This window comes from Centruroides vittatus, unplaced genomic scaffold (genome assembly GCF_030686945.1).
Source record: "Centruroides vittatus isolate TY-2023 unplaced genomic scaffold, ASM3068694v2 scaffold_1209, whole genome shotgun sequence".
NCBI lineage: Eukaryota > Metazoa > Arthropoda > Arachnida > Scorpiones > Buthidae > Centruroides > Centruroides vittatus.
The window spans coordinates 1,179,031-1,194,645 of record NW_027122673.1 but is presented as its reverse complement, the minus strand read 5'-3'; the positions used below and the strand labels follow the sequence as shown (position 1 = coordinate 1,194,645).

General features: G+C 34.8%; 2 protein-coding genes across 2 annotated transcripts; one reads left to right on the top strand and one right to left on the bottom strand.

Moving 5' to 3' along the window:
* The first annotated feature begins 6 nt into the window (after positions 1–6).
* Positions 7–6,065, top strand: LOC136986879 (GDP-D-glucose phosphorylase 1). Its single transcript, XM_067284505.1, has 11 exons — positions 7–118; positions 189–305; positions 2,095–2,202; positions 2,283–2,342; positions 2,423–2,509; positions 3,701–3,759; positions 4,406–4,508; positions 4,578–4,678; positions 4,897–5,054; positions 5,122–5,187; positions 5,887–6,065. Exons 1-11 carry the CDS (start codon positions 44–46, stop codon positions 6,006–6,008), a joined length of 1,056 nt encoding a protein of 351 aa, XP_067140606.1. The 5' UTR covers positions 7–43; the 3' UTR covers positions 6,009–6,065.
* An 807-nt stretch (positions 6,066–6,872) lies between these two features.
* On the bottom strand, positions 6,873–14,395 carry LOC136986878 (BRISC and BRCA1-A complex member 2-like). Its single transcript, XM_067284504.1, is given in 12 exon segments — positions 6,873–7,269; positions 7,346–7,496; positions 7,593–7,675; positions 8,693–8,712; positions 8,714–8,764; positions 8,838–8,937; positions 9,012–9,112; positions 10,742–10,816; positions 10,900–11,088; positions 11,179–11,270; positions 11,347–11,423; positions 14,160–14,395. Coding segments are annotated over 12 exon segments (1,110 nt in total). The 5' UTR covers positions 14,270–14,395; the 3' UTR covers positions 6,873–7,208.
* Positions 14,396–15,615: the final 1,220 nt, after the last annotated feature.

The following is a 15,615-nucleotide window of genomic DNA, read 5'->3' as shown; positions in this document are numbered from 1 at the left end:
ATTTCCGGTTAACTCGCGTACGTCACGTGTTTTCGTTAGAGTCATGCCGTTAGAATTTAGATACAGTGACGATGATTTTTATTTCGAAGTGGATTCTTCTAGGAAAATTGATTCAAAAGTATGACATTTAATTAAAAAAAGAACCTAGATAACAGCAATAATTCATGAATATTTATCCTATCTTACAGTTTGATAAGATGTTGAAGCAGAAATGGGAAGATGCTATGGACAAAGGATATTTTAGATACAAGTTAAATTTTCTAGAAAGTAAAATTTTAGAAGGAAAATATGGATTTGTGGCACAGGTGAGAATTATTTCGAAAAACAGTTCCGCACACGTAAGGTCGAACAGCTGTCAAACCAAACTACTCGACACCCCCTAGCGGACAACATCCAAAATTAAATAATAAACGTAACCTTTTTCAACCTCTACCTGGCCGTGGTCGGCAGGGTTGCCAGGTTTAGCGATTTATCACAAATTGGTGTATTTTTCCCCTCCTTTTGATACTGTTTAAACATATTTGCGACCAGTGATAATTTGGACGACTTCGTAAAAAGCGGCTACGATTTTTTGGCGAAAAAATTTGTGTACGTGCAGATATAAATAGTACTTGAAAATATTTCCATTTTGGCTCCCCCATTTACCAATAAAACCACCTAAGACTGATAGTTGGATGTTGAAGGACAGGGCCTGACATATCAGACAGACCACCCCAAGAATATTCCTAGGTTTTTTGACCAGTTAGCAGTCAAACTGTCAAACCTTAACAGAGTTAAGTAGAGAAGGCTTTGCCTGCTCTTATCTTGGTTGTTTTTCGTTGCCAACTTGCGTATGAATCCTTTATTGCGATTTTTGTGTGAGGCCCTCACTTCAGTTACTATCAAAGGTCATAAAAAATATATCACGCGAGACAACCATATTAGAGTAATATAAATTCTTAGGCGTAGTATGACCGCCGCTAGATTTTGTCGTCACTATTGCCGGCGAAGAAATTGTCCCTTTTTCAATTGTCTGTGGCTCCCATTTTTCATTTATTTCGTTCCTTTGGTCTTCCGTTGCCTCCGGGGCACCTCACCCACATTGAGAATGGCTACGGTGTATCAAATGCAAAATGAACAATAAAATTGCTTTTCTCGAATGGAAACTACAAGAATTCGTGTTTCTGGTCAGATGGTCGAGGCACTAACCTACTTCCCTGGGAAACCTGAGATCGAATCTAACGAATCTGGAGACGGTCGGGCCCATATCTTGCCTCTCGCTGTTACGTAGTGGGCCCACAATGGACTTGAAAAAAAAAAAGGCTTTCTTAGGGCCCACAATGAGTTCAAGATAAGTCTAAATGATATAATGCTTAGAAAGAATAGTTTGAATTCAGAAAGATTAAGTGCTAGGTTGGAATGTAATTTTATGGATTGGGTGATCTAAATTTGTTGAACTCGCTCCCTCCATACTGTGGACCTCACCTACCTCTTAGCAATTGTAGAGCAGAAAGATTTTAGAAGAAACTAAATTAAATATTTTTAGTATTTATAATTGTAATAAACTATAACACAAGGACAATAAACTATCTTTTAATGTAATCACACGAGACAAATGAGAATGGAAATTCGACACGCCGTGAAAAAATAGCAGCCAGATATGCTTACCTATCACCGAGGAATCTGAATTTGAAGCGGGTAGTCTGGTTTGGATTTTGGCAGTTGTCAGAAATTTTTATGAACAGGTAAGATGTCGCACTCGCAAAGCTTTAAAACAATGTCAAATCATCGACATCATCCATGGACTCAAACCAAAGACAGGTTTGAAGGGGAATATTGGGTAGTTGCACCATTCAGGTATCAAGTTACAGTCACAAAAAAGCTTTGCTACATTATACTGTTGACACTAAATATGATAGACTCAGATTTGTCACACTTTTGTGGTCAGTTGTTCACTTGTCATAGCCTTCTGGAACAACATTAGGACGAGTTTTGTATCCTTCGGGCAGTTTTCCGTCTGTAGAATTCCTTCCGTACGGTATTCGTGTCTTCCGAAAGCCAATAAATACTAAGGCAATATTTTAAATCGCAATCGTTTTCTATTTACGTCAATAGCTAAATGTGAAGAGAGCCGTGGAACGAAGAAAACCGCAAATGGTGTCAAGCATCGACATGCCGTTCGATCCGAAGTTATTCAATTTTACGAAAGTTAAAGAAGAAGAGGTTTGTTTGAAGTAAATAATTTTAATTCTACGGTTCTATTTAATTTTATATTCTTTTCTAATAACAAAACTTTGTTACAGATTTTATTTTACGTCGGACGTAATAACGAAGACGAGGAAAAATCGGGAAGTGGTAACATGGTAAAAATAGTAAAACAAATGTTAAATTTCATTCATATTTTAATATTTTTTCTTTATTTACGATTTTTTTCTCTTGTTAGATACCTCACTGTCTGCTTATTAATGTTAGCCCGTTAGAATATTGCAACAGTCTGTTGGTTCCGTACATAAATAGTTGTTTACCGCAGGTAAGCCAAACCGGTCGAACGCTCAAGTATCAAGAATTAAGAGGTCTTTGGATAATTAAATTTTATTCGGACGTTATAAATCATAGTTCGGGCTATCGTGCATGGAAAGTGGCAACTGTATAATACAAATAAACACTCGTAACACAAGTGGAAACAATGGGCTTACAAACCACTACTTTAAAGCCGTCAACATGAGAGAAAAGGATGAAGCATAGGATTATCCTGTACAGGAACTAGAGACTGGATACTTATCAGATGTCAAACAGATTCCGGATACGGTTCCATACAAAAATTTAACATTACCGAGATGCAAATCCACATCGTATCATGTGGCAGCCAGTACGTCATTTGAGCTACTCATTTTATGTAACGCCTAACAGAATATTGGTTTTTTATTGATATAAGGGATGTTGTTTAGTGTTAAAATTGAATTCTCTGACTGTTTACGTAGTATGATATATGCATGGATTGTAGCGTAACTTACAACTTAGCCTTAAATGGGCAACTGCCATTAACTAACTATACTATTTTAGCAAAATATAATATAAAATACCGTTCCGTTATAGGATGCGGCTCTTGCATATTTCTGACGGGCGATAAATGACTCCTAATCTGACAAGGTTTGGCCATCTCTGCCGTAGGGTTTGATCATCTCGTCTTTTACGGGTCTTTTAATGCTTTTCTCTTACGTCGACATAAGAGATGCGGGCTCGAATATCGATCGCTAACTTCCGAAGTTATGCACGACAAGTATTTCTGGCCGTGCGGAACTTCGGAAATTCTTTCATCTGACGTCGGTTACGTTTTTGGTCCGGAAATATTGTACACATTATAAAGTTTATCCTTCTCAAAATTAAAATAATATAATTAATCAATTAGAAAATTAATTTGGGAGTAATTAGAAATCAGTTGACCTATAATGTGAGCCAAGAATCCTTCTCCAAACCCTAGTTTTTGCATATAAACATTTCTGCAATGCTCGGTACTGACTAGAAGCCTTCTGTCCGGCTTGAAATTGTGCTCGGTATCGGATTATAATGAACATACCTTAATGATATAAAAGCGTTACTGACTTCTGCTATTAATAAATGTTATTAAATATGTTTATTTTTTCTATTAATTAAAACTATAAATTTCTAGTGGTATTAAACAATAATATGTAACATTAATTTCTGCATCATTATTTTTCAGTGCATTACAGAAGGAGGATTACAACTGGCTGTAGAGATTGTATTATTGAGTCAAAATCAGTACGTACCTCCCTACACTTTCTATAATTATTTTCCTTGATATTTGTTTTGGCATTAATAGAAGTTACTGTATATACTACAGTATTTATACACAGTACTTCTTAAAGCTAGTCATACTAAGTAAGAATGGAATACCATAAATGACAGACACATTCTCTTAAGTGTTTGTAACTTTCAAGGAATCGGAGAAGCGTGCATGTGCCTAATTTAATTCCTTTATTTATTTAACTCTTTCTGTCCTGTGGGCACTAAGCGGGACTTTTTATCAAGCCCATTAAGGGTTCGGCCAAGTCCACAATAGGGTGACCGGACGGTCCCCTAGATGGACTGCCCCTGAAAAATTCCTGAGGTTTTTTGACCTGTCTGCCAACTTAACTGCTTGGTCATCCGGCCATTATTTGACAAAAAACAGGGCATAGAATAATATTTAGCATGAAATGCAGGAAGGTAGAGACTTCTTTTGCCCTAATGTATCCTTCTGTTTTGATTCAAATAATGTATGTGACATCCAAAACACTGCGTGTTAAGCTATTTAGCCAATTTTTCTGTTCTCTAAATGTATGAATGAGCCTTTAAACTATCAAATTAAATTTAGAATTCAGAAGCAATTCCAAAATGTTTTCATTTTTTATATTCCTTTTTTCAGTAATCTTAAAGCAGGATTCAACAGTTTAGGAGCGTACGCATCGGTTAATCATTTCCACTTTCATATTTATTATCTGTCTTCTAACCTTTATCTCGAAACCAGCGTAAGTAGCTTAGTTTCGACGTGTCTTCGCCAAATTTTAAAGTATATTAATGAGATTTTTCAATCCTAGAGAGAGAAGTATTTATGCGACAGTTGCTATTTAATTTCCGAATATCCCGCAGAAGGATTTGCCTTTCAAGTCACCGGAATCGATTGTAAAAAGACGGTGAGGTAATATCCTTCGTATACTCTGAAAAGCGCAAAGCATAAAACAAGTCTTGGAAAAAATTCAATTAAAAATGTCCATACCCAATGCAAAATCCAAAGAGCTTGGAACGACGTGTTACTCGACTTAGCCGAACTTTTTAATGCTTTGTGCCGTGACTATTTTCAACATACCGAGAGGTTAGAAGTATATTACTTTATTTTTAATGTTACTTTTATTTCAGGATGGTAAATAAACTTGTTCAGTTTCTTAAGGATAACGGTATTGCTCACAATATATTTATAACCAGAGGTAGTACGTTCGAAGAAGCTAACGAAGGAATAACACCCGTCGTCTACAAAGCCGTTCGGATATACGTTTGGGCGAGAAAGTCTTCGTTTGGTAAAATTAGCATCGTCGACTTTACGGCAAAATAAAATAATTACTACTAAAAACTAAATATTTTCAGGTGCTAAGAACGACGAGGCATTTAATCCCGCTCTGTGCGAACTCGCCGGTCATCTGCCTATTAAAAGTACAAATTCAAACGATTTACTTATTTATATTTACACGAATGTTTTGTTCACATTGATGCATTATTTTTATAACTTATTTCTTATAGGAATCTCTCTGTAAGTTAGAAAATGCAAGGTACTATTGTTTAGTTTAGCTTAATTAGGATCTTTGAACCCGTAATCCGACTAATAGGAAAGAGAGACCTTGACAAATTATCTAGTGTCAGAATTGGTTAAGGCATTTACAGATTGTCCAACATTGGATCTTTAACTTAATATTATTTAATATCAAGAAATGTAAAGACCACCGTAAACTAGTCGACGTGGTTGCTTTTGGCATAACGTCGGACCATTTTTACGGTCGCGTGACCGTTTTCCTTCGACGATCTGGCGACGTTGCCCCTACCTAATGACGTAGATCTAAAGAAGATACCATTCCCCGATGCCAAAATGTTCTATTATAATTTCCATACGAGCAATGGCTAAATGAATTCTATAATACATTGATATATTTACAGAAAAATATGTAAGATTTCTTGCAAGCGGAAGGAGGATTTTTAGAGACTAATGCTCTGAGATCCGTAAAAATTTGTAACTCTCTTCCAGAAAATTGCCATCTTGAAATATATCATCAAACAGTTTTGAACAAGTTGTCATTCTTATTTTACAATTACAACTTAAATTTCAAAAAAATAATATAACAATATTTCAATTTGCAGACGAAAAAGGATTTTCTCGGATCTCGGAATCTCGAGTAGAAGACGTTCTCTACCAAGCCTGTCACGACACTTTTCTTGCAGTGAAAGGAAGAGTAGAAGAGCTATTTTCTGAAACTAGTTAATTATTTAAGTAAAAAAACTATATATTATTTTAATAAAGTGTAATTATTTTAAAAATATCTGTGACATTTAGCGTCATCTGTACAGACTGATAACTTACAATATTTATCAAATACTCTGTCTCTGCGTGCTGTAACGTATCTGTTATATGAAGTTATAATTCGTGATTTGCCTATGGTAGTGTTCTCTTTTCTTCACTGCGTGATCCTATCGTATCTATGAGCTCTACAGATCAATTTTACACACAAAATCGATCATTATTCTACAATTTGGAATCAAAAGTTAACCCACAGAGTTCATAAATTGATTTTAGCATCTCTTGCTACATCTTTAATTAATGGATTAGTATTTCTAAGGATATAATTATTTCATTAAAGTATACAGGATACCGATAAAAATATTGCATCGGGTTACTGCTATGTATTAAGTAAATACAAGTGCATAAGAGCATGGGATTTAGTACAGGAAGCCATACAGAGAAACCTCAGTTTCACCGCTTTTGAGATGCGCTACAACTCTGTAATTTAAATTGGGCCACTACTTTCATAGGCGCCAGTAGGTTTTGGCCCCACGAGAAGAGAGTGTCGGAGACGCAACTATATCGTCTAATAGCCCACTACCAATTACCTATAGTCTTGTGCACGTGTATTTAGCTAATACATAGACAAGAAAGCTATAACTCGATGCAACAATGTTAACGATCAGTTAATTGACTTGATAAATTAGCAATGATCAAGTAATTCTTGATAATATAAGGAGTCCCAAGATATTGTCTCCTGTGAGTAATACCAGTATTTTATCTTTTGATTCAAAATTACCTAATATATAGAATTAAAGAAGAAATATGTATTATCTAAACACTAGAGTTAGTGTGGTATTAATTAATTACCGTGTATTTACTTTTTATTAACTGCTATAATTAATTACTGTACAGCTTACGTTTAGAAAACAATTTACATTCTGATGTAACAATGTTATAAAACTGGTGATACAGAAAAATAATATTACAAATAATAAAATCTGCAATTTATTCGGATGTTACAGAAATTAACTTTGAATTTTATCGTAAGACTGGTTTAAAAATGATCTTATAAATATATAACATGCCAAATTTATAAATATTAATACATAAATTTCTTTTTATAAATCTTACCGAAGCATTTTAAACGCTTGCTGGCCTTATATAAATATTTTGGCAATAATTACGACTTGTTTTCGATAGAACTTCTTTGAAATTTCGGAACGTAGTCGAGTAAAAACGATCTGAAAAATCACGTTTTTCAAAATTAATTCGGGTTTCATTTTAATGAGAATGTTAAAAATATAAATTGTAAATTACTGCGCTCGCTCGGCCATTTCGTTTCCCGACCATCTCGGACTGTACGGATAATCGTTGCAGATGACGCTGTACGGCCTTCCTATATTAGCATGGTAGATGGACTGAAACATAAACGATGGCTTGTCTTGTGGAAAGTATAAAGGTATATTAACTGAAAAATGTAAATTAAGAAATAAAAGTACTTTTTAGATATCAATAAATTTTCAATCTTTGTGTATATTTCATGATTTAAAGATAAAATTCTTACTGTGTAACAAAAAATAAAAGTCGTTCCATTCAAACATTAAAGATAACTTGGAAAAGGATTCTGCCTCGTATTCGACAATACTCCTATAATAATAAATTGTTAAGTATTATGGAAAATATAAATGTTTGTAATACTTTTCAATACTTATTGTACTGTACATTAAATACATATCATATACCAAGTGATATGGCATGGCTTTATGTATCATGAGATGTTTCTTCAGTACTTACTCTTGTACTTACAATTCACTCAATCCTATTAAAATGAATGTTTCCTATGATACGAGGAGTAAAGAAAGACGAAGTGTACTACTAACCACGTCATCTATTTTTTACACGCTAAAACTATAAACTATATCCAGCCTCTAAGTACTAATTGTGATGTAAAGTTTGCACTTCTCTATCTTTATTTAGCATACATTTTCGAGTACGGGCATCCCGCACTAATATGTAAGGCGAAGTTCCTGACCGCTGACATAAAACAAATCAGCTTTTTTTTTCACTTGTCGGTATATATATCATAAAAGCCTAAAAAGATATTTATTTACACTATCATTTATTAAGTGTGGAATGGTGCTAGACCTAAAACTTTTACTATTTCTATTTATTATTATTATAACTATAAACATAAACATGCAGGACGACTTCATATCCTCAAGGGGGTCCGAAAGAAGCAATGCTACCGAAAGATATTCATGCTATCTGTTGAAAAATTGAAATAAGGGCTTAATAAGGCAACTCTTTAAAGAGAAAAACAATATTTAATAACAAAGAGTGTGTTGGAATCATAAGATGTTCCACAAACTACCATAAATTATCATATAAAATGTATATTCTTAAAGAAAAAACTAAACGATAGTTAAGCATAAATGTGATTTAAGACTTTATTAAAGAGTAAAACATTAATAATAACATATTTAAAGTATAGATGGAGAGAAAATATATAATTTTCATTGCGTACAGACTTCTGAATAGCATTGAAGAATATTCCAAATTTAATGAGTAAGGACTGAATTTAATATTTACTCAATTTTAAATTGGAAATGTGAATAAAGTGTGCCTTAAATTCTATATTTTAATAAAAATTTTAAAATTATTTACCTTCCGTAATGACTTAAAAAAAGCGGCCACGTATTCCTTACGTTTTTCGAAACCCACTACAATTTGTTCTATCTATAAAATATAAAATTTCAATAAAACAAGTTTGCAATTTAAAATTCTTTAAAATATTTGAAAATTTAATTACTTTGTTACTTAATAACTGACGAACTAAAGGCACGTAATCCATTAAACATCCGGCACTGGAAAAGCTAGGAATGCGTAATGCCGCGTTACCGCCGAGAGCTCTATTTAAAAAGAATCGTATATGTAACAAAATAATCAATAAATGGCATTTTTAATATTCTTTTTTAATAATTACTGTTCGACTCTCGGCGATAAGTACAGTTGCGGAGTAATTCGACTTCCGTCGGGCGTCTGGAAAGTTACCAAGAGAACGGCAGAATCGTCGCCCGGATTGTCCTAAATAAAAAACAAAATTATAATGTTTTTTTACTGTTTTTGTTTACGAAAATATCCGGATAACCATTATATAATTTTCTCTATAATATAGCTAATATGTAGAGAACGTGTGGGTAATATTGATCCAAGAAATAAATGAACGTTAAACATCACAATAATATATATAGCATAATAAAAAAAAATATTGTAAAATGTTTTATTTCAAGATATGAAATAAAAATAAAGTTCGATTGTAACCGATTTATCGACAGGTAATTCGGGTAATAAATAGGATAATTTATCGAGGAAGAAGCGTAGCGAGTAGTTTTATTCTTGCCGAATTGGCAATATCAGTTTCGTGATTTCGCATGCTGGCTGACAATAGAGTATAAACAATGCTATTGTGTATTTCTTTTGTTCATCAATAATATTAGTCATTTGATATCTGTTGTTCACATAGCTTTTGTTCCTCTATTAATAATAGATGTAACTTGCGTAAATAGTAATATCAATATTCAATTGTATCATAGAAATAACAATTGATCACATAAACATAATTTATTATTAATAAAAGAATAATATATATTGAGTGAACTCAGCTGCTTTTTAATATATTATTCAAATAATTTGACATAAGGATACATATTAAATCTTGCAGGTATGGAGGTCGATAGTTAGATCTTCGCGGCTAATCTATCTGCTTGAAATGTTTTATCGTTCCTATATTTTAATTTCTAGAAATGTAGCAAAGATATTGCGTGTAGTCCTCACCAATCAGAGTCATTAGAAGATCTATAAAATAAATATGCCTGGCAGAATGACCGAATGCATTTCATTGAATTCAGGATGAACTAAAATTCGGATGGAGTATATGCTCATATATAATTCATTGAAACTACAGAGACAACCCATAAGTAAACAGACATCGTTATTTTCAGACACTGTCCTTTATTTCACAGTATTCTTGTGATACAAATGCCACATAAACACATAAAGAACCTAGTTGTCTCGCCACTTGCTTTCTTCAAAGCCTTGTTAGGCACGGAATTTACGAGTTCTACTATCTCGGCCCATAGAACGTGACTCACTCGGAATGCAACCATCTGAAAGTTCTCCGCGGGAAGCAAGTTTCTGCAAATGTCATTGCACTGCACGATCCAGTAGGTTCCAGACATGTTCGGTGAGATTCTGGCAGTAAGTCTTGCGGCAGTGTGACGAGTTCCATCTTCCACAAACACATGGATGTTTTGTCCATTAACCCACTGGAGAATATGGAAAGACCAGACATTTACTGAACATTTACATTCGAAAAGTCAGCAAATGCATACATTCGTTGAATGTAGGATGTCTATTTACTTATTAGTTATCTCTGTACATCGAATGTTTGTGAAGGAAAGTAACAACGTAACATTTGAATGTTCTTTAGTTTATCGCACGAGAGAAAAGTTTATCAGTTTGTATCTGAAACACTAGGAGACAAATAACTGAAGCTTCACTGTTATTTGTGTGCCATGAATTTATATAAGACAATCATTGTCTAATCTCTACTTTAAATTATTTTAATAATTCAATCAGAAAATAGAAAAATCTGACTTCATTTGGCTTAAGGTTAGAAATTCGAGCTTCGATTAACATTTATAACACACTTACTTTTGTGAGAAAAGGTGGAAGTTTTGAAAAATCAATTGGCAATCTAATTAGAAAGTTGACTGGACCATTTCTATTCTGAAATTGGAAATTTTTGCATATAAATAATTATATTTAAAACTAATAAAAGACTAAAATAACACAGATTTTAGAACACTTACCTTACGATTCAATAACACTTCTACGTCCGAATCAGAAAATCCAGCTTGGTGAATGAGAGAAGAATATTCGAACTGTAATCTCGAGTAATCTTCCAACAGCATAACCTCTTGCCATCGATATTTCTCCAGCAATTGCTGTATGACTTGGATGAGTGACGTGGGATCGTCGGGATTCCAATTACACAAAGACTAAAAAATTTAGCATTAATTAAATAATTAAAAAATAAATTTGTTAATATGCATTTTCTTTAGAAAACAATATCAAGCGCAATATCCAACCTCGATATCGTTTATATCCGGTTTAAAATTCCCGTCATCAAATATGAAATCTGGAGGTAAATCTGGGTAAAGAGCATGAAACAATATTTCCCCTATTTATAAAAAGAATTAGATTATTTAAGTATCAAAATATATGGAACAATATACATTCTCTAATACAATATTTACATGTTACAGATTGTCCGCCATAAGGAATGACTATCTTGAACCTATCGCAGAGTGGTTTCTTCTCGAAATTACTACATCTGCAAAAGAAAATTTGCACAGTTATATTTGTACAGATAACCAATTAATTGTTGGATTTTTCCAAGCTATTCTGATGCTAAAAGGCTCAAAAGCCACACTGGAAAAATCCCAGTTACACTTGCTTATTTGTTCAATGTGTTACTAGCAATGACAGGACAGCAAAGCAATTAAGATGGTAGCCTATGCTCTGGAGGACCCGGGATTGAATCCGGACGGGTCAAAAACCCCCTGGAATTTTTCCGGACATGTCGGTCCTGTCTCTCACTACCTGGTCACCCCATTATAATGTAAATGTCTATGTGTGTATATTTATGTGTAGATATAAAATGCACTTAGTGGAACCAAAACCATTGAAATGATTTCATCAAAAATTTTCTTCTTTAACCTAATCGAACGTATCTTATTGTGCTAATATTTTACGGCAAAATTAAATGCATTTTTGTTAAAAAGAAACTTGTCGAGTCAAATAGCAAAGCGGACATTTAACGACTCATTAAACAGGGCCATTAATTAATTAAAACCGAAGTCGTCGGGAAAATATGGCATTAAGGGAGTGTGCCTTTAGTATCAATTTCTTTCAATTATTAATCATGACTATAAATGATCCGATAATTTTATGAATCGATATCATTTCATTACTAACTGCCTATGCTAAACTGCAAGTACTAGATTACAAGAAAGTCATTTAAGAGGACACAAGACATTTATTATTATAATTGAATTAAAGAAAATTTTAAACCGTTGCGGCTACGATAAATCTCTACATAACACTTCGTATTAGAAACTAACAAACAAAAGTACAGTACTGTCATCCAAGACAGAATTCGAACCATTATTCTAGCAAACGCGACACTGTACCTTAAACTCTGAACACATGAATTAATAATATCACTTAGAATGCTAAGATTGCTCTTGAAATTCTTCATTTGTTGCACTCTTGATATTTATTAAGCATTTTTACATAATAAGTTTGTTTGGATACCGGAGATACAGTGCTGGCATTACCATAAAACAACCGATTTGCATAAACAGATTTAATTGTGGTATTTATATGCAAAACAGGGCCGGCCGGAGGTTTTGCCAGGCTCGAAAAAAGGCCCGACTAATCGGAAAACGCATTCGGACTAATTTCTATGTTCATAATCCAAGATTAATTCGGTTTATGGCAACATGACACGTGGGCAATCTGATGAAGGAGGATCCTCATGGAAGGATTTTTATGAAAGACCGGTCCCTGTTTAGATGTTACAAATGGGAAGAACACCTCGAAAACTCCACGTGGCCGGCCCATTGACAAGGTGTGAATCCGCAACTAACTAGCGTTCAGTGATTTTATCCATTTAGCCACTGACAGGCAAGATTAATTCAGAGTTAATTAGAAAATTAGACTCTTCAGAGAACAACAATACGCAGTAAACAGTAAGCAATAAACAAACAAATGACTTAGCATTGTTTAATGCATTAATTCACAACCTAAAAGACGACGTAAACGGTGTCGAATTTTCGAATTTTCTACCGGTTTCTTTGTTACGGCTGGATTATATTTGAATTCGGTCACTCTCCTAAGTTGATTTTTTCTTCAGGAAACTTTTACATTTCTAATTATTAATTATAAATCAAATTCAAATGTGTTTCTTGAAACAATAACTTCAAAGCAGTTACATTAACTTTATAGGAACCAATAAGAGCTCCTAAGTTTTCTCTAAAACCAGGAAAAAATCCCCAACTCCACTCTCGCACCTTGGTCAAGTATAAAGAAAACGAACCAGAAAGGAACTTCGCAAACAGTTATTAATCGATATAAACTTTGGATTAAGAAATTAATAAGCAAGTGACATAAACGTCGATATAATAATTTTGTCCCATTGCCCAATATAAGAGTTTAGGCATTTAACGTCTTAAGATACGTAAAGTTATTATAAAACTAAGTTCTACCAACTGTTCACGTACGGTTGTAAAAAATTCAAAGGCATAAGGAAAACGGGCTTACTATAAGGACATTTTCTTTATATTTTTGGATAAATAAGCTCGATTTAGTCGCTTTAACCTTTAGAAAACCCTAATTGTAATACGGTATGATGTCGGCAATCCTACTTATAAGGGAACCGAACGACGTCAGATTATCAAAGATAATTAGATGACACGCAAACGAGTTGCCAATAGCGAGGTTGGAGCCGAAGCTTTTGTCTGTAAAACGTGAACGTCAAACATCGAGCACCACTCGATGTTCACATTTTAGAGGCGAATACTTTGGTCGCAACCTTGCCATCGATGCGGCAGAACGAGCCACCGATCCAAACATCCAAGTACGTTACCGCCTCCGAGTTGGTAGATTCCACTAAATTTATCGGGTGATCGAAACAATGGTGAAAAATTTAGCGGGAGGAACAGTTTTCGACGGACTTACTTTTGCAAACTGCCCGAGACAAGTCTAGTGATCTTTCATATCGTTTCCAGACCGGAGGGCTCGACGGCACGCCGCGTCTAGCGAAGCATTTGAATTTAGTGGGTGCTGGAGTTTGATCCGGTAGGAAACGTGCCAATAACAACAGAGTGCGTCGGATTACAGAGAATGTGGGGCTAGGGAGGTTACCGGATTACAGAGAGTGTGTTAAATAGGGTAATTTCCCCGCATTTGCTTGTGTGAATGAACATTGCAAGGGTATAGGAAGGAACTAGTGTTGACATTTCGTGTCTAATAAGCGAATTTATTGTTTAGTTTTATATTTTCTCACCCAGATTTCGGATGTATAACCGCAATATTTCCTGCAGATATTCCGATCTTTCCATTTCTGATGATTTCTTCCACAAACTTCTGAACGTGAGGAGCGAACGACGAATGCATCCCTCGCCGATGAAAACTGAGAAAAATTCCCTAATCGACAAGAAATTTCCCTAATTTAAAAATTACGCGTAATAAAGTTACCACGTAAAAATCTATCATTTAAATATCGTATAAAATAAAATAATTCAAAAAGTTATAATTTTATTTGATATTTTCTTTCTGTGAAAATTAATCGAAAAATTATAACTTTTTTTTAAAAAAAATTCCGCTAGGGTGGTAGCGTAGAAGAATGGAGTGTTGCCAGTACAAAGACTCTTTTACGTAAAATGGTGTCGGTCTTTATTTACTTTCAGTTTAAATAAACTTGTCCGAAATAAATAAAAAAATGATGTAAACAATTGCTAATTTTGATAATAGGGTGTGATTTGCTAACATCATATTTAGATACGGCAAGAAAAAAAAAATTTGCAATGATTCAAATCGACGGCAGGATAGCCGAAACGGCTAGCTCTGGGGGATCCGGGATCAAATCCGGACGGGTCGAAAAATCCCCTGAAATTTTTCGGGGGTTTCGAGCCCCGTCCCTCGCCATCCGTGGGCCTAGCCGCAATAGGCTTGCTAAAAATGACCTTCTTAGTGCCCACAGGGAGGAGAGTTGGAAAAAACAGCTGAAACGGCTAAGGCGTCAGCCTACCGCTCCGGAGAATCCTGGATCAAATCCGAAAAAGCAACTCCCTGTCAATTGTGGATTTATTGGACCCCATTCCTCACCACCGTCCGTCCTCGTTGGGGGCCAGATCTACAATGGAACAGCCTGGTGGTGAGGAACGAAGTCAGATATATCCGGACGAACCACCCGAAAAATATTCTTGGGGTTTTCCATCCGTTCGGATTGTATCTCGGGTTTCTAGAGTTGTAAGTCGCCATCTTGGTCGTTCGTCCGTCCAGACTCCGTAGATTTGTCAAACACATGATAGGTATGGATAAAAGGATTACTATGGAACAGATATGCAGTTTTTTTTCATATTTCATAAATCAGGGGCAACAATAATGGTGGCTTGTTGTAGAACAGACTGGATGTCCAGAACCTACCCTAAAATACACCTGAAATTTCTGACAAACTTCTGGGGCAGGCCGCCACGTAAAGGGCATAATTTTAGCTAGCCATGTAGTTTTAATGTATTATTACTTCTAGCTGATCAATCAACTATTTGAAATTAACGGGTCCGCCAATGGCACAATGGATAAAACAACCAAACACTGGTAGTCGGGCGCGGATTCGCGCCTTACCAACTGGCTGGTCGCATGAAGTTTTCTGAGTTTTTTTCACTTATCTAACATCTAAACGGGGACAGGAAATCATCCCGAGAGGCATTCCTTTTCTGGCCGATCAATTCAAATCTTTC